This window comes from Abrus precatorius, unplaced genomic scaffold (assembly GCF_003935025.1).
Source record: "Abrus precatorius isolate BTA unplaced genomic scaffold, Abrus_2018 Scaffold8, whole genome shotgun sequence".
Lineage (NCBI taxonomy): Eukaryota > Viridiplantae > Streptophyta > Magnoliopsida > Fabales > Fabaceae > Abrus > Abrus precatorius.
Genome location: NW_020874428.1, coordinates 37,236,351 through 37,259,886, shown reverse-complemented (window position 1 = coordinate 37,259,886; position 23,536 = coordinate 37,236,351). Strand labels below are relative to the sequence as shown.

Here is a 23,536-nt window from a genome sequence, read left to right as displayed (position 1 = left end):
TTGATGTCATCTAGTTAAGATTCACGAGCATGTGCTAGGTCGATGTTTAGCAATGGCACATTCTATTCGAGGAGTGTTGGCTGGCAAGGGAGCTGAAAGTCGATAACATGTGTCATGTTGTGTAATCCAAGTTGTTTCGCATATAGAGAGGAGGAATGTGGCCAAATTATGGAAAATCTTGAGCGTGCTATATAGTATTCCAGTATGCGGTGAACGAGCAAATATACATCTCTTTCAGTCAAATTTTCATGCAGTTATAAATCTTTACCTTTAATAATTATAAAATTCTATGTATTTGGATAATAAAAAATATATTTTAAAATACTCTAAAATTTTAATTAAATAATTTTTATATAAAATTTGAATGATTTCTTGAAAATTTGAAAACTTATCTATTATGTTTAATTTTTTAAAATTATCACTTATAACTATTTTCATATTTTACTTTTTCTTCGTTATTAATTTTATATTCTTTAAAAATTTAAAAACTTTTCATCTAAACACAGCCTTCGATCATAACTGCAAGAGTTACTGGCATATAAGTATGAACAGAGACTAATTAAGTGCATGTTGCCTATTTTAACTCTATTTTAGTTCAGCGATTAAATAAATATTTTAAAAAATATTTCGTCTGGCTAGACCATACTCCTTCCAATATCGAACGAGGTATGATAGTTTAAATATAAGCAAATCTTAATTAATTTTTATGTTAGTTAATAAAATCATTCCTAAAATATTAATTATTTAAATTTTATTTTTAATGACCTTTTCTTTGCTCGAGATATAACATTAATAATTTTATTCAACTTGTAAAATAAAATAATTTTTTTTTACTTAGAATAAATTTCTAAAGTATCCTCATTTTTTTTCTCACTTTTTTGCAGTGACATTTTGCAGATGAATTTAAACAATTAATTAATGTCATTTAATGATAATAGAAAAGTTAAATCATCCTTAAATATTTATTGTGTAATAATTATTATAAAAGGCATATTAAAAATTTATGTTTTAAATAAAATTAAGAACATTAAATAAAATTAAATAGCCTTTTAATAAATATAATTTAGCTATTTTTTCTTTATATTGAAACTGGAAGGAGTTGTAATATAATTTGCAAATGCTTCTCCATTAATAGACTGGAACCTATCAATATATGCGCTTTTAAAAAAGTCTTTATAATTAACTTACATTCTATCTGTTTAACCCACTAAAAAAATGACTTCAACTAGTTTACTTTTCCTAAAAAGTGTTACTTGTTCTTAATTTTTTTTCTAAATTTAAAATTTTTAAAATGTAGATGTAAAATGTAAATTTTTCAACAAAAAAAAGTTGTAATAAAGTATCAAGACATCACTGGTTAGCGTATAATATTATTAACTAACAGTGCAATAATTTAAACTTCAGCGATAAAGGAGATGAATTAGGAGTCACAAAAGAGTATACAAGGTCTTAATTAGACTTTATCATCAAGAATAAAAAATTGAGGTCGGTCACGAGGGTGGTTGTTTGAACATAAAATAAGCAAACTTGATTGTGGACACCCATGCATTATGCCTGCTACGCCACTCCCATTGATCTCAACCATCCAGTGCACCAAGGGCTTTCATGTCCTCTAAGAAAGCCGTATATGAGTCATCAATGCTCTGCGCTTTTGGAGCCGATGATGAGCTCACCGACTCTGGTTTTACAATAGTTGGTCCTGCTGTCCCGGAGACCGTCCTAGAGGTTGACAGCGACGGTTTTGGTTTGCCTTTTGCCACTGCAGTTTCTCTTCTCACTCGAACCGATGCTGGAACCTAGTCAAAAACAAGATATAGACTCAATTAGACAAAAATTTATACAAAGATGCGCAGTTTAAGTTCTCAGTCATAAACAACTTAGGATCTCTGTTAACTTATTTGACGGCTATCTTTCCGTAGACATAATTCAAACTCAAAGATGGCATTGCCTCTTATTAAGAAAAAATTTCCTCCATGAGTAAATAATGCACACAAGAAGTCATTAGTTGTTGTTATTAGTAGTTCGGTATACATGAGATTCGAACCACTACGAGAGTAAAAACAATCACCATAAAACTAATTTACAGTACGATGGCATTAGCTTATTTTGTGCTCAGAAAAGCTTATTAAAGGCTACTGAAAGAACTTTTACTGGAAAATAAGTAAATAATGGAGCTCAGGAAAATAAAAAAGAACAAAATTCAAGAGCTGAAATAACAGCAAAGCAAATTAAAAACGATGAACTAACCATAGCTGTAAGTTCTGGAGTGTGCTGAGCTAATGGCCTTTTAACAACAGTAGAAGCTGCAGATTTAACATATGATGGTTTCTGAGGAAGAGGTGGTGGCCTAGCTGCCCCATGATCCTCTTCCTGAAAGTTAGGAGGAGGACCAGGTGGAAGTGGAGGTCTCATCATTGGAGGAGGCCCCGGTGGAGGACCATATGGTGGCCTCGGAAGTAGGGGAACCATCATTCCAGGAGGTGGTGCCTGTGCTGGGAGTCCAGCCACAGGTAAAGGAGGCCTCATGTCAGGTGGCGGTGGGGGTGGAAGGAATCGGGATATTCCAGGGGGTAATACATCAGGTTGTAAACTTGGGATTAAGTTGGGTCCTGGAACAGAAGGTTGTTGCCTTGGAGGAGGAGGTCCGGGAACCAATTTTGGGATCTCCTGGCTTGACAGGGAATTCTTACTCTCAGTAGAAACCACAGCACCATCAGACTGAATCACACCAGAATTTGGTGGTACCCTACTAGGTGGAGGAGGTGGAGGAAGCTGCACCTGCATGTAGAAATTATGTTACTGTCTAACAAGCTTTTGCTTAGGAGAATCATACCAAGTCCTGAGTTTTAAACTAGGAATAAGAAAATGTAATGTGCTCCCGTTTGGCAACCATGATAAATGTCTACTAACATCCCATCAATGTAGTATGAATATGCAAAAACCAGATGCATGCCTGAGTGCAAGACCAAACACATACACATACAAGAGAACACTACAAACCTGTATCTGTCCTCTTTCAACTTGAGTCTTAACCGTTTCAGAATATACCTAATGTGTTTGATAGATGCTCTGAAGTAATTTAAATAACTAAAAACAGGTTCAGAAGACAGCCAAAAGAGGATGAGATAGACTGAAAATTGTATGCAAATCAATAAAACCTTTAAAATTTGTCTAACTTCAGTACTTTTAAAAATATTATCTATTGTAAGCATAGAATTTCCATATTTATTCAATATTCCCTACCATGTGCATATTCTAGATTTTGAAAAATAGCAGTATCTGCATACTTAATCAGTTCGGATAAAGAACCCAGAGCAGCACCAGTTAATGTTCTCAATAGATCTATAATTTCATGTCCTACAATAATTTTACCACCAGCTCATGCCATTACAGAAAAAACAGGAGCCATTAAGCTAGACAAAAGCCTACCTGACCAGGCTCCTTGGAAGGTGAATCATCTGTCAATGCAGACTGATTTCTGTCTTCACCTCCACTGGTGCCAGGTGGAGGTGGTTGGGACTGTTGTAGGGGTGGAGGTGGAGGAGGTATAGGACGATTTGCAACTTGTTCTTTAGGTGGGGGACCAGGAGGTGGAGGTGGCGGTAATGATGTTGGCACAGCAGTAGCAGGCTTTGGAGGCATAGGTGGGGGAGGAGGCAGTGGCAAGGATGCAGGTAAAACAGCACCATCTGCTGTACTTGCACTGCTACCATCAGGCAGTGGTGGTGGCGGAGGAGGCGGAGGTGGAGGTACAGCTAATACATCATCCTCTGACTCTGTTGCTAAGGATGATGCAGCAGCACTTGATGAAGCCCCGGACAAAGGAATTCTGGGTCCTGCAGTTTAGCACAAAAGTTTACTAAATAAGGAAGATGTCAAACAAACTAGTTCCATAATTTTACAACACAAATATGAAGAAGCTCAGCATACCTATTGACGATTTAAACATAGGAGGTTTCCCTGGCGGTGGAGCCCCAGTAGGATTTAATGTAGGATGGTAATAAACAGAGTCCTGTAGTAAAAATCAATGAGGAACTCAACGATTAACAACAGCTGCATCAGTCTAGTTCGGAAGAAAGAGAAAAAGAAGGAAATCATAAACAAATGCACACACACAAAGAACTTAAATCCTACCTCAGGCTTTGGGTGCTTAACCCTCTCTTCTTCTTCTGCAGTTGTTCTCCTTCGAGGAGGCCCCAGATGACTGCCAAAAAGACATTCTAGAACGTGTAAACTAAACAAACAAATTGGGTATAAATTCATATTTTAAAATATTATGAAAATACTTCACCTGAACATAACAGGGGTTTCACCCTTCTCCCGCATTTTCTCTTCATATTCCTATCAAAGATAGATTAGATTTCAATCATCAATAATAACAATTGGTATAAACATTTAACCAAATAAAGGACACAGTTGAATGAAGTGTTCAAATTCTGAAGACTTTCAGCTACTATATATGCATATATCCAGACAGCTTCTGCTACTAATGCAATATCAAATTCAGTTCATGAACGAGTTTGCACTAAATTCTGATTTTGACTTGTACCACTTAAGACTTAAATTACAGTAAAAAACACAGGTATCTCAGAAGTCAGAGTTAAAAAATGACTCGTTACAGGTTTGTTTAAAAAGGAACCCATTACACACTGTAAATATGAACGCACAACCATTTATATTGGTCTAAGAAAATATCAACTAAAGCTACCACTTACAGATTGTGATAAAACCCAAGAGGGGGCCCTTCAGCTACTTTTAATGAGACTTGCCTATGGACAAGAATGGTACATCAACCAATGTGCTTGTTACAACTGGTTTTCAGAGGCACAACATTAGCAATCACTCTATTCGTGATAACACATGGTTTTTAATCATGTCAGAGAAAAAAGACTAAAAAAACAAAGAACCATGGAATTTTTTTAATTATAACAGGCACATTGGTCAATGCTGCTCTGGATGATGATGTTATGATTACTTATTTTCGTTCATTGACAGTATCTGTTTCTATCACACTCCACCACAAACTACCAGTTATGGGCTGATAAACCCAAGAGGAACATAGGCTACCTACTATAATGCCACATGCCCATGGACAAAAATGGTATATCAGCCAATGTGCTTGTCTTAAGACTGGTTTTAAGAGGTCAGAAAATCACAATTACTCTAAATGTGATGACAAGGTTTTTAATCACATCAAAGAAAAAAAGATGATAAAGAACCAAGAATATTTTTCAACCATAACAGACACATTGCTGAGCGCAGCTCTGGATCATGTAATGAACTAATGATTACTTTGATTCATCATAAGTAGCCCATTTCTGCCACATTTTGTGTCATTAACAGACTCTCACTATCTTAAAACCTACTAAGTTTTCTTTTACTTCTTCAAGTATGGGAAAGAAATTTGGTAGAAAATTTTCTCCAAGGTAGTTGAAGTGTTGAAATATGTCACGGAATCATTAAGAGAAATCAGTTTGGATATTGGATTCAGAAATCCAGAGATCATTCCACACAGTTTTCTCTTCTTTATTTTCATTCAAGAAAGCACATAACCAGGCACAACACAAAAGTACAGGACAATCTGCAAAGCTATATAAGATAATAAAGCAAAGTGGTCCAACAAAAAGAAAACATAATAAATCATTACCTTCCTCTTCTTCAGGACAAGATTCAGTGTATCTTGTAGCTGTCTTTTCTTGTGCTTTCTTGCTTTATCCAAAGCACCATCAGCCTCTGCCACAACCAACAATGCACAGTGAATTCAAATAGGCAATAGCATCCAAAAAGACATCACACTTCATTTATAATACAACTATATGCCCATATGTTAGAGTATACAGTTAGCTTGCTGTGTTAGTAAAGTAGTTGTGCCGATAGCTTAGCTGTCTGCATTCCATTATTGTTATAACAGAATTAGTTTACTGTCATTGTCAGTAAACCCTCTTCCTGATGTAACAGTTCAATAGATAGGTCTCTCTCTCTATATATATAAGAAAGATTGTTGTACTTTACACTTGAGAATGAATGAAAAAATTACTTTCATTACAGAAATTTTCTCAGTTTTCTTTTTACAAATCATAACACCAGACAACAGCTATAGTCAATCAATATATAAATATATAAAGAGAAAAAAATAAAGAATTAACAAGATAACTTAGACTCTCCTCTCCCCCCCCCCTCCCCCCTCCCCCTCCCCAATGGGCATAACCCCAAAAACCATATGAAAAAAGTAGTGCACCACGAACACGTGCATATGTAGGTAACAATATTTCCCATTGCAACTATCTGGTAGAAACAAATACATAAATGTTTATGTTTCATACCACAACATATATATATATATATACACACACATAACTACATGTGACATAATTCATCCAATGCACATGGACTCATAGGTTTTAGTCCATGCTCCATGGAGTAAAAATATCCTTTCAGGACAAAGACAAATTTGGATGGAATTCAAATGAGCTTCCCAACACACTTTAATGCCATTTGGTGATTCTCCGTATTCATAGTTAGAATTTTGGAAAGTTCACCAATTTTAAATTTGATGTCTTCGTTATTATTTCTTCAAATCTACAAACTGGTTTCTTTTCATCATCACAATATTTTTGTGATTCTTACAGAAACATTAAGAGTTGCTACTATTCCCTACAAAACGGTTCTCGAAATTTCACAAATCAAGAGATTGGTTCAAACCACAACAACTACCAACCGTATTACCCAATAGTCCTTTATCAACCCTCAAAGACCATTTTGCCATAATAATAATTATTAGCGAATGAAACTAAATTTCCACAGACTTCCAATTCAGAATAAAACATGACTTACTCATCATCTCCAAGTTCTCAATCTGCTTCTTCAGTTGTTCGGGATCTTTCTTCAAAATCCCCACTTCTCTCACCTTTTTTCTTTCCTTCTTGTTCTGTTAACGCAAAAAAAAAAAGGTGCAAGTATACATAATTAGACCCTGCGCTGAATTCTTGGAAAACATAAGCAATGAACACACACACACACACAAATACACAACAAAAATTATTGTATCCTTTACGGAAAACAGAAATCGCGGCAAATAAAGCTAGGTTCATTTCATCAAAATAACCTCTCTGGTTTAAAAACCTATTTACATTTCTTTCTGTCATAATTTTAAATTTGCATAATAGCTACTGGCACTTTCAATCGATTGGTAGTGAAACGGGAATTGAATTAGGGCATGGAAGAGATAGAAAGAGGAACAAGATTACATAAAAAAGGAAAAGGAAGGGTAGTATGAGAAAGTGAAGAATACCCTTTTCAATTCTTTCTTGCGAAGCTCCTTTCGGTAAGCATCGGTAGGGTTCATCACCTTGCCACCCTTCGTCGTCTTCATGTTTGAAGACTGAAACTCTCTCTCTCTATCAGAAGCTCCTTATTCTTCTTCCGAAAACGAAACCCTTCCCCCTTTTCCTTGCTTCTTTGTTCTTATTCTTCTGCCACGATTTCAAATGGGTATTACCAGGGGATACACGCACCAGTAACCCTTGGAATGCCAATTACGATTACTCTGATGCTTTTGTTCCAATCGAAGAACAACACCTCAGAGCCCGGCCCAAAAAACTTTTTAGCCTATTGTTGGGCTTCTATTTAGGCATGAGTTCCGCCTGCACAATCTCAAACGAAAAATCTGCTCCAGAACAAAAAAAAAAGAGAAGATTTGGACAAAAAAAAAAAGAAAAATATTGTTTTCTTAGCATTAGATTGATTTCAAGTAATTAAAAACAAACTAAGAATATTCAATTTTAATAACTTAAGATTAACTTTATGCGCTAATATTATTATCGACAAATTTAAAGTCTGAAGTTCCATTACAGAAGGGCCATTTTTACATAGTTTATTTTATGTTACATTTTTTCTACCAATTTTAAAAATTTAATTTCACAATGTCATTGTTGAAATCGATTAATCGATTTCCATTTTATTTTGACAATGATAGTCACACGATTTAATTCAGATTTACATTGTGATTCCACCTCTGACACTGATGTAATTAATTTATATTTTCTGAAAATAGTTAAAAATTATTAGTGTTTGATTTGTGGAATGACTTTTATTGTGGCAATTTTATACCTCAGTTGAACATAGTGCTATGCGAAATTTAATAAATCCCATCAGAAAAACTCAAACAGTCAGGATTTGCCTAATTGGAAAAAAAAAAATTTCATCACAGGAGAATGGGGGCGACTGGTAAATGTTTAATACGATTTTATCACATTAAAAATAACTAAAAGTCAACTGGTAAATGTTTAATCTGAAAAAAATATATATTGGGCAGCTATTTTAATGACAACTAAACATTCTCAAAGGTAATACAGAACTGTGGAATCTAAATAGCTGCAGATGATACTTGCTTACTGCATCATGTTGGCACGAAATTAATGTAACGTTATAAATATTTTTTTTTTCATATATTTTTCTACGATTCAATTTTAAATTCTCCCGAAAAACTGTACTCTACAGTAAATGTTAAGTTAACTGGGAAAATATTAACCATATATTATTTTTAACATAGTTTTGGTAATTACTTAAAAATATAAAAAAATTAAGATTAAAAGATCACAAATATTGTTTGTACCAATATAAAATTAAAAGCATGGACAGTGTATGCATTTTGAGAACTATTTTAATTTTGAATTTGAAAAATAGAAGCGCTTGGTGAGGAATTTAAAAAACGAAATCTCAGTCGAAGACAATGTAACGGCGGCATGGAACGAGTACTCCTTTCTGCAGTTCACCCCTTAAAAAGCATGACCCTGACCCTGACCCTGACCCTGACCCTGACCCTGTGACCCACTCCAAACCTCACCTCGGTCACAGAAAGCGCGAAAGCAAAAGCACGATATAAAAAAGCAACCGAAATTTACCTCATCATTGTTCAAAGCAAATCCGAGCGCGGCAGAGGCATTAATTAAGACGCACGTCGTATTCGCGCTTCAATTATTAAACCGTGGAACAGGCACTCTTCATGCCACCCTCATCTTTATATCATATCATATATCCGAATCGCCAAGACGCAAACGCTCTTGGCCGTTAGTTACAAGGTCTCTTTCCAATTGTCAATATCATACTCCTTTTTAATTTTAATTTATTTATTTTTTCTGCATAAAAAAATTACATGAGCCAGAGATAAATTCCATGCCACTCTCCAACAAGAGCCTCCCTTTCGTCTCCCTCGCCGTTGATGGTGGTTGCTGCCGTCAATTTCGCCGTGGATGGACGGCGGCGATCCTTCCCTGTCAGATAAAGAGGAGGAGAACGATGAGGAAGACGCGGCGACGGACATTCTGTCGCGAGTCTCACTCGTCGATGCTCCCATACTCTTGTTCGTTTGTTTCCATAAGGCTCTGCGCTCTGAACTTCACCTCCTTCGTCGCTTGGCGGAAACGGCGTCGTTGGAAGACGAACCACGCCCTTGCCGACAATTAGTCCTTCAGCTTCACCGAAGATTCCAGTTCCTGAAACTAGCTCATAAGTATCATTGCGCTGCGGAAGACGAGGTCAGTTTCAGTCTCTATTGTACTTGTAGTATATATTCCGAAGAAAATCGGAGGAAAATAGAGAGAAAATTTAAAGAGGAGGAGAAAAAAAAAAGTAAACGTTACTCTTGCTGTTGTTTGAGCTACGTGTGATTTTTTTTTTTCCAGTTTTAGACAAATCTCCATTAAAAGAGTGTAGATAGTTGTAATTTGTATGCGTCGTTATCCTATGTTGGTTTGAGGAATTTGAATTTCAAGGTCGCATGAATTGATTTCAAACTTCGTTACTAATTTTGCTTTGTCTGGTTTGTGTTAACAGTAACTTAATCTTATTAGTATCTTAACCTGATTGGTTCTTATATGTTTAAACTTTAAGCCCCTTCCTATTTTTTTAAAAAATAAAATTTACTTTAATTTCTAAAAATTTCTTTTGTATCAACTTTAAGTTGCTTCACGTTACGCTGTAGATTTCACCTTCTTTTTTCGAACTGAAAGTGATTTTCTACTTTATGTTTAATTTCATTCATATTCAAGCTGAAACGGTCCACAGTTATTATATTGGGTTTTTGTTATGCAACAAGGTTTTAAGTTTGACGGGACAGTTCACATTGGCTGCCCTTTAGATATCATTCGATGATATTGTTAAACATTGCTATGTGTGTTTCACTTACGTAGTTTTCCGTGATTTATGTTTCCTCAAAGGAAACTAAAAAAAGAGATCTCAGTCTCTTAAATCAAATATGATAAAGAAACTTCCTTGGCTTTTATACATTTTTTACTACCTATCAACTAATTTTGATTGTAATACTTGGCTAGATTATAGTACAATTCACCTGCCAATCAACACTAGCAGAAAAAATAAAAAGAACTAAATGAGAAATTAAATATCATTGGTGCATCGGATGAGGAGTACAATGTCTTCTCTCTCACCTCTATGTCTTTCCAATATTTGTGTTCATCATGTTTGTTAATGCATGTTTGGAGCTGTGAAGCGTGTGTCTGCAATGGGGTGCATGTATTTTGTGATTGTAATCGGTTGAAAGAGAGAAAGGTGAGAACATATGGATAAATTCGTGTGTTTTAACTATATAAGGGAGCATACATTTTATATTAATGGTAATAATAATTGTAGAATATTTACAAAATATTCAATTACTTAATTATAAAGATAGATTTGTTTTATTACTATAATTACACATATTTAATACATTCTTGTACTAAAACATATAAGCCACATGCACTATACTTACACATATATAATTAATATGAACATCTTTCAATGATTTGGTGAAGACATGTTGATAATTTGAATTGACAAAGTTAGTAGTGATGTCTCCAAATAAGATTTTTTTTTTTTAGTGAAGTGATAATTTATCTTAATATGTTTTTTTTATTTATAGAACATTGGATTTGTGCAATATGTAAGACTACTTGATTATCGCAAATGAGTGTCATTTTTATAACTTTTTTAAATATTAGTTCTTTAAATAGTTACTTTAACCAAATAAGTTCACATGTATCTAAGACTATGACTTGGATATTCTATTTTTGAACTTGGATAAGCAACTACACTTTGTTTTTAATTCTTCTAGGAAATAAAATTATTACTAATAAGAATGTAACAGTCATAAGTGTATCTCTTTTTAGTTGAAGTGTCCAATATGTATATAAGAGTAATCCAGAATTCAAGTAATCCTTATCTTTATCTAAATATATTCCCCTGAAACTTCTTTGATGTATTTTAAAATGCAAATTATTATATCTCAATGTCTTTTAAAGGGGAGTTAAAAGAGTGATTTACCACATTGATTTCAAAAGAAACATTTGGACAAGTAAAAATGAAATAATTTAGGTTTCCAACAAGCCTCTTGTACTTCTCTTAAGTAGAAAGAGTTTCCTCTTAACTTACCAACATTCCAATTTTCTCAGGCAGATCCAATGTGTACTTCCTTTGAAAAATAGATATGTCTTCCTTACTTTGTGTTACTTCCATGCCAAAAAAGTACCTTAGGTTGTCAATGTTATATACTTCAAACTCATTTGCTAGCATCTTCTTTAATTTGTCTATATCAAAATAATTTTCAGTAATTATAATATCATCTATATATACAATTAGAATTACTAACCTTCCATCCCTAGCTTGAGAAATAAAGTGTGATCAATTTAACATTGTTTGTAACATTGAAATTTTACTACTTTGGTCAAATTTTCAAACCATGTGCTTGGAGATTGTTTGAGGCTATATAGAGGTTTGCGAAGCTTGCATACCTTTTTCGAGTCCTTTCTGTGTTTCACTCTTAATGGAATTTCCAAATACACTTCTTCCTCTAAGTTTTTGTTAAAGAATGCATTTTTAACATTTAACTTATAGGAGTAGCCAATATGAGTTTGCTACAACAGAAAGTATAGTGTTGAACTTGGCCAAGGGTGCAAATGTTTCTTGAAAATAAATTTTATGGGTTTGTTTGAATCCTTTGGCTACTAATCTAGCCTTGTAATGATTGATGTTACAATTAAAAATGTACTTCACTATAAAGATCCACTTACATCCTATAAGGGTTTTGCCAGGTGGAAAATCAATGGTGTCCCATGTTTTACTTTTCTCAAGCACAGTTAACTCTTCTTGAATGACATTCCTCCATTCCTTCTTCTCAGCTGCCTCATAAAAGTTGTTAGGAATTTTTTCACAAGTGACATTGTTCACAAAAGATTGTAACCTTAGGAATAATTTTTCATAAAAAACAAAATTACTTATTGCATGCTTAGTACAACTTTTTAACCCCTTTTGCAATGCAATGGGCAGATCCATTTCTTCAAAAGTTGGAGTAAGGTAAATGGTTTGATCTTACTATGGACATGTGCTGTGTGTTGAAGCTTGGACTTCCTTTAAAGCACATTGTGGTGCTTCTTCCTTTTGAGTTGGCTGTCTTTTTGTAAACTTTCCACTCTTTTTGTTGTGGGACATTAGGCTTAGAAACAAGTGTGGAGTCTTCATGATTTATGGTCGTGTTTAGCTTAAGGAAATGTGTGATTTCGGGTCTATTTTGGTTAGTAGTTGAGGTTCTTTCAAGTATGTTTTGATGGATATTAGAGATGATACGAAAGCTTTTAGGCTCTAGATCAAGTATCCTTTCAAACATCCATTCCTGTTGCTGTTATGTGTATATGTGTCTCTCCCTGAATGGATGTTTGATAGCAGAAAGGTTTGGTTTCAAAGAAAGTTATATTCATGGTTGTGTTTGGTGGTCGGACAACAACATTTGTACCCTTTTTGAGTGGAGTAGTAGCCAAGAAATATGCATCTTATCATATAAGGATCTAATTTACCACCTCAATCATTGTGAATATAGGCAGTACACCCAAAGATTTTAAGAGGGAGGGTGCATAGAATGTGTATTTGGGTGAGTGTCTAAATTTTTTGATGATGAGAGGTGAAACTTAAGATTAGAGAAGGGATTCTATTAATAAGATATGTGACATTAAGGACAGTTTCACCCCAAAAGTGTTCAGGAGTATTCGAAGCAAGGAGAGATCAGACCACTTCTAATATATGTCTATTTTCCCTCTCGGTGATATTATTTTGTTGAGGGATATTAACACATCAGCTTTGGTGTCGGATTCCGTGATTTTCCAAAATCCAAATATGAGGTAATGTCACAAGCATTATCTGCTCTTACGGTTTAAATTTGAGTTTGAATTAATCTATGACAGGATTTGAACACTAGTGACAATTAATCTGTATTTCAAGAGGTACACCCATGTCAACCTAGTATGACCATCTACGAAAGTAATAAACCATGTTGACCCATTAATGTTTTTGTTGTTGGATGGTCCCCAAACATCACCGTGGATCAGGGAAAAAGGCTTTGAAGACTGATAGGTGTGAGTAGGATAAGAAGTTTTCACATGCTTGGAATATTGGTAAATTTCACATGGAGTAATGGAAGAATTTTTATTAATCAAGTCTCGGTACAAGTGTTTCATATAACTGAAATTTGGGTGCTCTAACCTATAATGCCATACCATTACATCATCGTCTTTGTTCATTGTTTCTTTCTTCTTCTGTTTTGCTCCTTGTAAGTAGTAGAGATCAGCATATGTCTTAGCACTACCAGTCCTCTTCTTCAACTCCAAATTCTGAAAATGATATCCATTTCATAGAGAAGTGAATAACATAGTTCAAATTTCTGGTCAGTTTGCTAACAAATAAAAGATTGGATGTCAATTGGGGAAAAAGTAATACATCTCTCAATACCAAGTCCTCTGACAATTTTACAATACCAATACCCGTGACTTCAGCCAAAGTATCATCCACTATTCTCACCACTTACATAGTTCAAATTTCCAGCCAGTTTGCTAACAAATAAAAGATTGGGGAACAAGTAATACATCTCTCAATACCAAGTCTTTTGACAATTTTACAATAACAATATCGCTGACTTCAGCCAAAGTACCATCCACTATTCTCACCACTTGTTTTTCAGAATTTTGAGTAAAATGAATTAGAAGAGAAGCATTACCAGCCATATGGTCAGATGCTCCTGAGTCAATAATCCATGCATCATTGTTTTCAATTTGAGTATGCAAGGCTGTTATGAGATTACCTATTTGCGCCATTACCCTAATGCAAGATTGTTTCTCTTGTCTATGAGCATTAATTAAATTTTAGAGGATCTCCAATTGCTCCTTGCTAACGTGCTAGGTTTGATGGAGGCAGCCGGCATCTTCTCCTTTGCAGATATCATGAGTCCGCAGGCTTCTCATGGTGGTTGTCAAGATTTCCTCTTAGGAGGTTTTCCATGCAACTTCCAGCAACCCTCTTTGATGTGGCTTGTTCTATTGCAATGGTCACACTGTGGTTTGCCATTCCTTCGAGGCCTATTTTCAGGACTAAAGGTCCCCCTGACAGCAAGGGCCGAATATTCCATACCTCATTCTAAGCCTTGCGGGCTACGAATTAGTTGTTGCCTACTTTCTTCCCGTTGAACCTCAGCAAACCCTTCTCTTAGTGAGGGTAATGGGCGAGTGGCCATGATCCTGCCTCTGACTGCATCATAAGCAGGGTTAAGACCCTTTTAACCCAAAAGGAAGTTATAAATCTTTTCTTTTTCCACGATCTTTTTATAGGTCACTGCATCTGTGTTGTTGGTCCATTCGTGATCGTCATAGAGATCCAGTTGTGCCTATACTTCACCAAGGTGTTATAATATTGAATAACATTCTTATCACCCTATTTCAAATCTCTTAAGATACCTTTTATTTGGAATAGAGCAGCAGTGTTGCATGATTCTTTCACAGCTTTCTAGATTTCGTTTGCTGTCTTAGCCAGCATATAAGTTTCCCCAATTTCTGGTATCATGGAACTTACAAGCCAAAGCATCCCCATATTGTTCTCTGCTTTTCATGTTTTGTACTTTGGTTCTATATCTGCTGGTTGGGCAGCTTCTCGGGTAAGGTACTCTTCCTTCCCATGACCACAAACAAACATGAGAACACTTTGGGACCACATCAAATAGTTGGACTGTTTGGGTACTATCAGAAGTCGTTTGATAGGCACTCATGGTGCCAAACTTGAACATGACTTCCAATCAGGCCCCTGGGAAAAGAGCTCTTGATACCATGTTGAAAAATGAATTTTATCTTTTAACAACTTTAAGGGTGCAAAAAGCTTACAATTTAAAGGGTGTTGGCCACAAAGCTTTGACCAATCAAATCCCATAAAAGAAGGAATTAAAGATAATTAAACTAAATCACTTGTTTTAGGAAATGAAATATTTATTGTCCTTTAAATGACAAGTAGACTCAATCAACTAAATAAGGAAATAAGATATTCAGGATAAACATGTGACTAACAACAACCACATTGAAAGAGAGAAAGTGAGAATATATGGATGAATTTGTGTTTCAACTCCACAACAAAGCATATATCTATATTGATAATTACAGAATATTTATAAAACATTCAGTTACTTAATTAACATAATTATAAAGATAAACTTGTCTTATTATTATAATTACATAAATTTAACATTATCTATTTAACGTTAGCACTTTTGAATATCACTTCAAAACATTTTTTCCAGGTTATCTTCCTTGCACTGGATACACATGTGAAAAATGTCGTATGTACATATTCCCTTGAGCATAGCAGCACCAATGACCTTTTCGATTCCATCTTTCACTTCTTGGATGAGCTGATGGTTCCTGATAAGAATATTTCCGTGCTGTTCCAAGAACTTGTGTATTGCATTGGAATCTTGCAAACCTCCATCTACCAACATATGCTGAAAGAAGAAGAGCAGGTGGCTGTTTTCAATTATAATGATTCATGAAAATTTACTCCAGTTACATTTAATGTTCTTTCCTCATTTGTTTTACAGACATAAATGCATTCATGTGGTTACTCTGTTGCTTTCATTGGTTTATTTCTCATTTATTTGAACGTACTTTGAAAAATACATGCTTCATCAAATGCAGTTGATACGTGCTTTCATAATTTGTCGACATAAACATTGTATATCATATATTTTATTCATTGTCTCCTTTTCCTCTTATGGAATACAGATCATATGCAATTGTAATAGAAATGCAAAAAACATGCTTTCAACGTATTTACCCTGAATTTTTATAAAGTGGCCAAATCCTCTATCTTTGCCAAGTGTTAGTGTTCAATAAACCCCCCACCCATGGAACTTTAATCTGTCAAATCACTGAATTGCAAAAACCTCAAAATTTTTTAGTGGTTGAGTCTAAGCGCTTTCTACCCTGACTTTTGGAAAGGATAGAAACTTATTTTTTCTTTACTGAATGTGCAAGAAAAAACTTATGTCGAACAGACATTAAGCTGACTAATGAAAATAGTTGTGCCAATTATGACTTATTATCTGGCTTGATGTACCTTCTGTTAGATGCATGATTAAAATTTAGTTTTGCAACAATTAATTACTTGAACATCTACTTTGTTAGTGCCGGTTTTATGTTAAAAGGGATCTGAACCATTAAATTGACTTCAGGACAAAGAAATGTGTGGTGGGGGTAAATCAAGACAACAAGCAAAGCAACACTTAGAAAGGGCATTCATGACCTATGTTTTTAATATATATCTTTGGATGAGATATACATTCTGATAGTCACACGCACATTATCAATTTTTTACACTGCTGCAGGTTTTTCCTCTGTTGATGCAGAAATTATCTACTAAAGAACAGGCCTCACTTGTGTGGCAATTCATATGTAGTGTTCCTATAATGTTGCTGGAGGAAATCTTTCCATGGATGGTATCCTTCCTTTCTGCAAACAAACAAACAGAATTTGCCCAGAGTTTAAATGAAATTGCACCAATGGAAAAAGAACTGCAAGAGGTGGGCCAAAGTTCAGTACTTAATATATTTTAATAAACTTCATGTTTTTTACTAATTCAGATATCATTGTGAAGGTTTTGCTTTCTTGGCTTAGAAGAAATAAACCTATCTTCACTGACACGTGTTTTCCAAGTGAAGAATTTCATGGTGCTGATGAATTCCTACATATAGATAAATCAGTTGGGCTGAATTATTGCAATAAGAACTCCGAAGAAATTTCAAGTAGGATGAAAGTGAATGGTCCAGAAATAGATGAGGTCAACCAGGTTAATGTCCTTCATCTTTGGCATAATGCTATCAAGAAAGATTTGAAAGAAACTCTGAATGAACTTTATCTACTAAGGCAATCCAGCTGCTTTCAGAATTTAGACTCAATACTTGTTCAACTAAAATTCTTTGCCGATATCCTCATCTTCTACAGGTAGTGCTTCTGACAGTTTCTTTTCTGGAATGTGGCATCTGACTAATTTGTTTTATTTTAATTGCTCAAGTTCCTGAAGGCTGATCCTTATCTTCTATCTAAAATGCTTGCTGTTGTTCTTCTTAACTGTCTAATTACTTAATGTAACTTACTGATTACAGCAATGCTCAGAAGAAATTCTTTCATCCTGTACTGAATAAACATGCTTATGAATGGTTGTCTAAGTCTATTGAACAATTTGTTAGCCAAAGTCACATTGAAGATATACAACAGTTGCTATTATATAACTCAGAAAGTGGAACAACTTTGAGCACATTTGTGGAGAAGCTTTGCAGAAAACTTGAATCATTTGTATCAGAAGTCAACAAACAATTTGCTTTTCAAGAAGTTAAGGTATTCTGTTAATTCCCTAATTGTTTCTTTTACCAAGGAAGGAAGGGAACAAGAAATCAGCATATTAACAATATATGATGATGGTCATCAACCTTTCAGTTTAAACTTCAGTGGAATACCCTCATATTGTGGTTTTGAAACTGTTCTAACCTGTAAAAGTATTATCAAGATAAAAAATGCAGCAAGTAGATGAACTTATGCTAAAAAAAGTTCAGTTTATGGCTTCCACATTTAGCAATAAATTTAATTTCCTATGTACAGGTATTTCCCATCCTTAGAAAGATTTCAAATGTTTCCTGTTTTGACACCCTTATTTTTTATCAGGTATTTCCCATCCTTAGAAAGAACTATAGAAGTGGAATGGAAGAGAGACTTCTGAGCTTGAGCCTGCGTATGATGCCTCTTGGTTTACTAAAATGTGTTATAACTTGGTTTTCAGTTCACTTGTCTGAAAAAGAATCCAGGTCCATTCTCTATTACATAAAGAAAGAAAACAATTCTGTCTGTAAAGCTTTTGCATCGCTGTTACATGAGTGGTTCCGCATTGGTTATTCAGGTAAAACCTCTATTGAAAAATTCAGACAAGACTTGCAACACATGTTCAAAAGAAGAGGTTCCTTTTTACCTGAACAAATGAAGGAAGCTCATGGGTTTTCCTTCTTAAATTCTGAGAAGCAGCCTCATAAAGTCTCTGGCCAGAATTGTTCGTCCTACTCCTCATCTTCTGGATCCAGCAATATAAACAAGTATGAGACACCATACTCCACAGGAATTAATCTGCATATATTTTTTCCTGCCACAGTTGTGAAGTTACATCTGCACCCTGCATTACATGCAACAAATCATTCTTCTAATTCCTTTCTTGATGATCCTAAACCAATTGACCTGATATTTTTCTTTCACAAGGCTATGAAGAAAGACTTGGAATACCTAGTTCTTGGCTCAGCTCAGTTAGAAGAAAATGATAAGTTGCTTATGGATTTCCACAAACGATTCCATCTCATATGTTTTCTTCATCAAATCCATAGTGATGCAGAGGATGAGATAGTTTTTCCAGCCTTGGAGACAAGGGGTAAACTTAAAAACATTAGCCATGCCTATGCCTTTGATCACAAACATGAAGTTGAGCACTTTGATAAAATATCTCGCATCCTTGATAAGATGTCTGAATTACATCTTTCAGTTTCTACTACTGATTCAACTATGAGGGAGAAGAGAATGCTAAGGTATCACCATTTATGCAGGAAGTTGCAAGAAAAGTGCAAATCAATGCATAAACTACTTTCAGATCATATAAACCGTGAGGAAATGGAAATTTGGCCTATAATTAGAGAATTCTTCTCAAATCAGGAGCAAGGGAAGATCATAGGATGCATGCTTGGAAGAATAAGAGCAGAAATATTACAAGATATGATACCGTGGTTAATGGCATCTCTAACACAGGAAGAACAACATGTTTTAATGTTCTTATGGTCCATGGCTACTAAAAATACAATGTTTGATGAATGGTTAGGTGAATGGTGGGATGGGTATAGTTTAACTAAGGAAACAGAGGGATCACATGATGCCCCTCTACATCCTGTTGAGCCACTGGAGATCATATCCAAATATTTATCTGAAGAAATTCTAAACGAACTACAAGAAGAATCATCTGCCAACAAAAACATAAATAGTCTGCAGAAGGATCATATTGGTGATAATGTTGAGCTGCCTAACTATTACTTTGACAATAAAGTAAAGGTTAATAATGCGGAACAAAATAATAATCAGTGCTCAAAATGCACAAATCAATCTGATGATAATAACAAACATACTTGCAATGAAGTAGGAAATATCACAAATCTAGTAAGTAATGAAGGTAAGTCTTCTCATCCTTGTGACAAGTCCAGGCACTATGACCGACTTCTGAAATTGAGTCAAGATGATTTGGAGATGGCAATAAGAAGGGTGTCTCGTGACTCTTGCTTAGATCCTCAAAAAAAGTCATATATAGTACAGAATATATTGATGAGGTTGGTCTTGTGATTTTTCTAATGGTTTTTGTTATAGATGTAAGTTAAAAATGCCATTCACATGCCTTCACCTAACATTTTAAGTTTATGGGAGAGTTGTTTAATGACATGACATTAGAGAATTTATAACCAACTATTCATATGCTTTTACCTGACATTTTATACTGTTGAGAGAGTTGGTTCTTACCAGTTTTGTATATGTCCTATTTTGAAGTGACAATTCAATAATATTCCTCAGTTGGTTTTACTTGTCAGTTTTAGTGTTAATAAACAATTCATTTGCAATGAATCTTGGACATTTTTAGTGCACATTTTGGTAAGATTATTTTGCCTTTTTTGAAGAAGGTTATAATCAAAATGCGGAGAAAGTTTTTGACTGCAAGTTTTTTCTTGTGTAAATAAGTTAATTCCAACATACATTAATTGCAAGGTTGTGCAATGTTGCTTTATTTTCCTTCCCATTAATATTTGGAAGGGAGTAAACTATGCGATTCCATGGCATTCAAATGATGCCTTGCATTGTTGCATCAGCATGCCTGTGGATTTTATTGATATTTATATTTGACAAAAGTTAGCATAAATAAATCTTAAGCAAACGGTATATCCTTGCTTCAGTGAATACCCTTCTAAAGTTAATGGAAATGTGTGTGAATGAACTTAATTGCAGCCTTTAGTAATCTATTTCATGCAATAGATTCACACTTGTAGGGTTTAACATTGCTTTATGCATAATTTCAGCCGTTGGATTATTAGACAGAAGATATCTTCTACAGAAGTCAATATCAAAAGTGATGGACAGGAATTTCCTGGGAATCATCCATCTTACAGGGATCCTCTCAAACTAATCTACGGTTGTAAACACTACAAGAGAAACTGTAAGCTCTTTGCTCCTTGTTGCAACCAACTTTATACTTGCATACATTGCCATAATGAAGAATCAGATCATTCAATTGACAGGTAAGAATACTTTGTGTTCAATTTGTTTCATTTTTTGAATTGGGGACTTCTATTTTCCGTAATTCATCTTTGACCAATTGCCTAATTATATATAGAAAATCTATTAAAAAGATGATGTGTATGAAGTGCTTGATGATTCAACCAATCAGTGGCACATGCTCAACAATTTCTTGTAATTTATCCATGGCAAAATATTACTGCAGGATCTGCAAATTATTTGATGATGAAAGGTAATGTAGCTTAATTGGTCTCTTTATATACTTTTAAGAGTAGCTTTCATGTCTTATTTACTTTCACTACAATGCTGGATTTTGTAAAATACCCATCCTAGAAAAAAATTGTTGATAGTTTTTGTGAGAAGTAGTTTGTTCAGGCTAGCACTCTATTCTATTATTTATGGCATCAATACCATAGATTAAAGAGATTATTGGAGTCAATCAAGAGGCAACTAACTAACTAATTGACATCAATAACATAACTGCAGTTGATTACATGCTAATATTCTAACCCTTGTGTTCATTGGTGTAACTGTAACAATGCTTTTGATTTTCATTGGCATACTAACCGCTCTCTCTGTCTCTCTATACACACACCCCATGCCAGAGCATCATTAAATTATATGCTATTAGCTAGCAAATGTCAGTGCCTGCACTTGAGAGATGATTTCTATATGCAATAGTGTTACTGGTGTTTAAGGCTTCCAAGTATGTTGGTGTTTCAACTTTTAATTTAGAGGGATTTAGGAAGGAAGGCATATGCTTAGCCTTTCCCTTGTTTGGAAGTCTTAAGAAGGGTAGGAGATGAGATTTTCACTAAACCTGCCAAAGTCCTTCCTTTCATACTTTTCTAAGTTCTTCCAAACTGGGCAATTTTAGAGGGAAAAACATATTAGGTTTATCATGTTTTTATTTAAAAAAGAAGGGTTAAATTGTAAATTGTTTTATTGTTAGTCATTTTAATTTAATTAACCCTCCATTCCTTTCTCCTTGTAAATTGGTATCATTCAAACAAAGGTAAAATTTACCCTTTATTTCCCTTCTTTCCCCTATAATTCTTTTGAGGCCCTTCCCTTTTCTTTTCCTCCTATTGTCACCTTATCTAGCTATGCTGAATTTTCAAATTTTGTTACTGAAGTTCTTCATTTATCACTGAAAGAAAAACTAAAGTGCTCTCTTACTTTTGGATGTTCAACAGGGAAATTTATCACTGTCCCTATTGTAACCTGTGCCGTGTTGGAAAGGGTTTGGGTGTAGACTACTTTCACTGTATGAATTGCAATGCTTGTATGTCTCGTTCTCTTATGATACATACATGCAGGGAGAAATCTTTAGAAGATAATTGTCCAATTTGTCATGAATATATCTTTACATCCTGCTCTCCAGTAAAAGCCCTCCCATGTGGTCATGTGATGCACTCAACATGTTTTCAGGTACTTTCTTGTATTTTTTTTCCCCCTACCAACATCCACCAAATACAGAAACAATTTTAGTAGCATTTGTAATGCACTTTCCAGGAATATACCTGCTTTAAATATACCTGCCCAATATGTAGCAAGTCACTTGGAGACATGCAGGTCAGTTATTATTTAATGTTATTACATATCAATATCATATTGCTAAAATTACATTTTACCATTGAATTTCACATTACTTGCATAGCTACATGTGCTGGAGAGTTACTGGAAGCCGCCTTGTTCTCTGATGATTATTTACAAAAAGCTGATGAAGTCTGACTTTAGGAGTTCTAGTTTTTACATACAAATTGATATTATAGTCTTAATGTGTAGCTTTCAATATTAAATAAGGGTATTTGTCTCTGAAGTAATCATCTCTCTAAAACCATCAGAATGTTTTTCAGGTATATTTTAGGATGTTGGATGCATTATTGGCTGAAGAGAAAAATTCTGATGTGCTTTCGAGTCAAACTCAGGTTTGTCGGCTACTTTCTTGTTTATGATGCGTTTATGTATGGTTTTCCATAATGTATACTCTGATTGACCCTGTATAACCTGCAGGTTATATTGTGTAATGACTGTGAAAAGAAAGGAGCGGCCACCTTCCACTGGCTCTACCACAAATGCCCTTATTGTGGTTCCTACAACACTAGAGTTCTATGATTCTTCCATTGAGAGCATAAAGTTGCTTCTCCTTAGCTCTTTTGTATTTAAAAGCATTAGATTGTATTATTATATTTAATGATTATCTCTATTGCTTATGCCAAAATAATCATTCTACCGTAAAAAAAAAAATTATCTTGCTGTCTATGACATTTAATTGATTTAAATTCTTCCATTGCTGTGCTCGGTGTTAAAATCAGCATTGAATCTTCAGTCTGAAAGGCATGAAATGCTATTCATGACATTTTGCTACTAATACACATTTGCTGTCTACTTTGTTTGTGGTCAGCTGACTCTTTAAATGCTTGCAACACTGAGTGTGGATAACGGCTTAATTTTGACTTCTATTCATTAGAGTTCTGAACACTACTACAAATTGATTTCTTCTATATTCTAATGATGCCAAGGCTGAGTAGTTATCTGATATACTGGAAAACAGAGAATATGTATGAGCTTTAGGTTCAGAAATAGATTTAAAATTTTGACAAATTTGATGGAGCAGTAGGTTGACCACGACCAGAGGGATTAGTAGGTGTTCTTGTGCATTTGATTAAAAAGTATGTATTTTCAATCTTTTCTATTTTTTTATATGATCTAAATGACCTTTCTAAACTTAGTTTTTGATGGAAAACATTTCCATAAAGCCGATACAAATGAGAAAAGCTATCAGTCCTTTTATTTTAACGGTTCTATTAAATATCAATTCACGAAGTTAATTTTAAACAATTAAAAAATTATTGAAAAAAATATTACACTTTTAT

The 23,536-nt window shown here is 34.5% G+C and overlaps 2 protein-coding genes across 11 annotated transcripts; one reads left to right on the top strand and one right to left on the bottom strand.

The window, feature by feature from the left end:
- Positions 1-1,336: 1,336 nt before the first annotated feature.
- LOC113846273 (protein EARLY FLOWERING 5) lies at positions 1,337-7,593 on the bottom strand. 2 transcript variants are annotated; one of them, XM_027474344.1, is made up of 9 exons: positions 7,292-7,593; positions 6,835-6,928; positions 5,648-5,733; positions 4,292-4,341; positions 4,135-4,204; positions 3,931-4,012; positions 3,430-3,836; positions 2,248-2,778; positions 1,337-1,796 (listed from the first exon to the last, which is right to left on the bottom strand). In XM_027474344.1, the coding sequence occupies exons 1-9, from the start codon at positions 7,370-7,372 to the stop codon at positions 1,578-1,580; spliced, it is 1,620 nt and encodes a 539-aa protein (XP_027330145.1). In that variant the 5' UTR covers positions 7,373-7,593; the 3' UTR covers positions 1,337-1,577. The 2 variants fall into 2 exon arrangements, with proteins under 2 accessions (XP_027330145.1, XP_027330146.1); XM_027474345.1 differs by lacking the exon at positions 7,292-7,593 and adding an exon at positions 4,716-4,811 and having other exon boundaries at positions 1,390-1,796; positions 6,835-6,887.
- Positions 7,594-9,152: 1,559 nt separating this feature from the next.
- On the top strand, positions 9,153-23,083 carry LOC113846089 (zinc finger protein BRUTUS-like At1g18910). Of its 9 annotated transcripts, none has more exons than XM_027473958.1 (12): positions 9,175-9,536; positions 15,599-15,817; positions 16,682-16,876; positions 16,951-17,297; positions 17,459-17,690; positions 18,015-19,702; positions 20,441-20,659; positions 20,755-20,889; positions 21,854-22,088; positions 22,173-22,232; positions 22,517-22,588; positions 22,674-23,083. In XM_027473958.1, exons 1-12 carry the CDS (start codon positions 9,252-9,254, stop codon positions 22,773-22,775), a joined length of 3,789 nt encoding a protein of 1,262 aa, XP_027329759.1. In that variant the 5' UTR covers positions 9,175-9,251; the 3' UTR covers positions 22,776-23,083. The 9 variants fall into 9 exon arrangements, 7 of the variants coding, with proteins under 7 accessions (XP_027329762.1, XP_027329759.1, XP_027329760.1 ...); XM_027473959.1 differs by having other exon boundaries at positions 16,703-16,876; positions 22,674-22,918; XM_027473963.1 differs by having other exon boundaries at positions 9,189-9,536; positions 17,543-17,690; positions 22,674-22,918.
- The last annotated feature ends 453 nt before the right edge of the window (positions 23,084-23,536 follow it).

What these genes read in the sequence shown, in the direction of transcription:
- LOC113846273 (XM_027474344.1), bottom strand. Translation starts at nt 7,372, where the DNA reads ATGAAGACGACGAAGGGTGGCAAGGTGATGAACCCTACCGATGCTTAC. An exon ending in TATGTTTAAATCGTCAATAG is followed by an intron (nt 3,837 to 3,930) that starts GTATGCTGAGCT and finishes GCTAAACTGCAG; the next exon opens with GACCCAGAATTCCTTTGTCC. An exon ending in CTCCAGAACTTACAGCTATG is followed by an intron (nt 1,797 to 2,247) that starts GTTAGTTCATCG and finishes GTTTTTGACTAG; the next exon opens with GTTCCAGCATCGGTTCGAGT.
- LOC113846089 (XM_027473958.1), top strand. Translation starts at nt 9,252, where the DNA reads ATGGACGGCGGCGATCCTTCCCTGTCAGATAAAGAGGAGGAGAACGAT. An exon ending in TGGAAAAAGAACTGCAAGAG is followed by an intron (nt 16,877 to 16,950) that starts GTGGGCCAAAGT and finishes ATCATTGTGAAG; the next exon opens with GTTTTGCTTTCTTGGCTTAG. An exon ending in AGTCACTTGGAGACATGCAG is followed by an intron (nt 22,233 to 22,516) that starts GTCAGTTATTAT and finishes AATGTTTTTCAG; the next exon opens with GTATATTTTAGGATGTTGGA.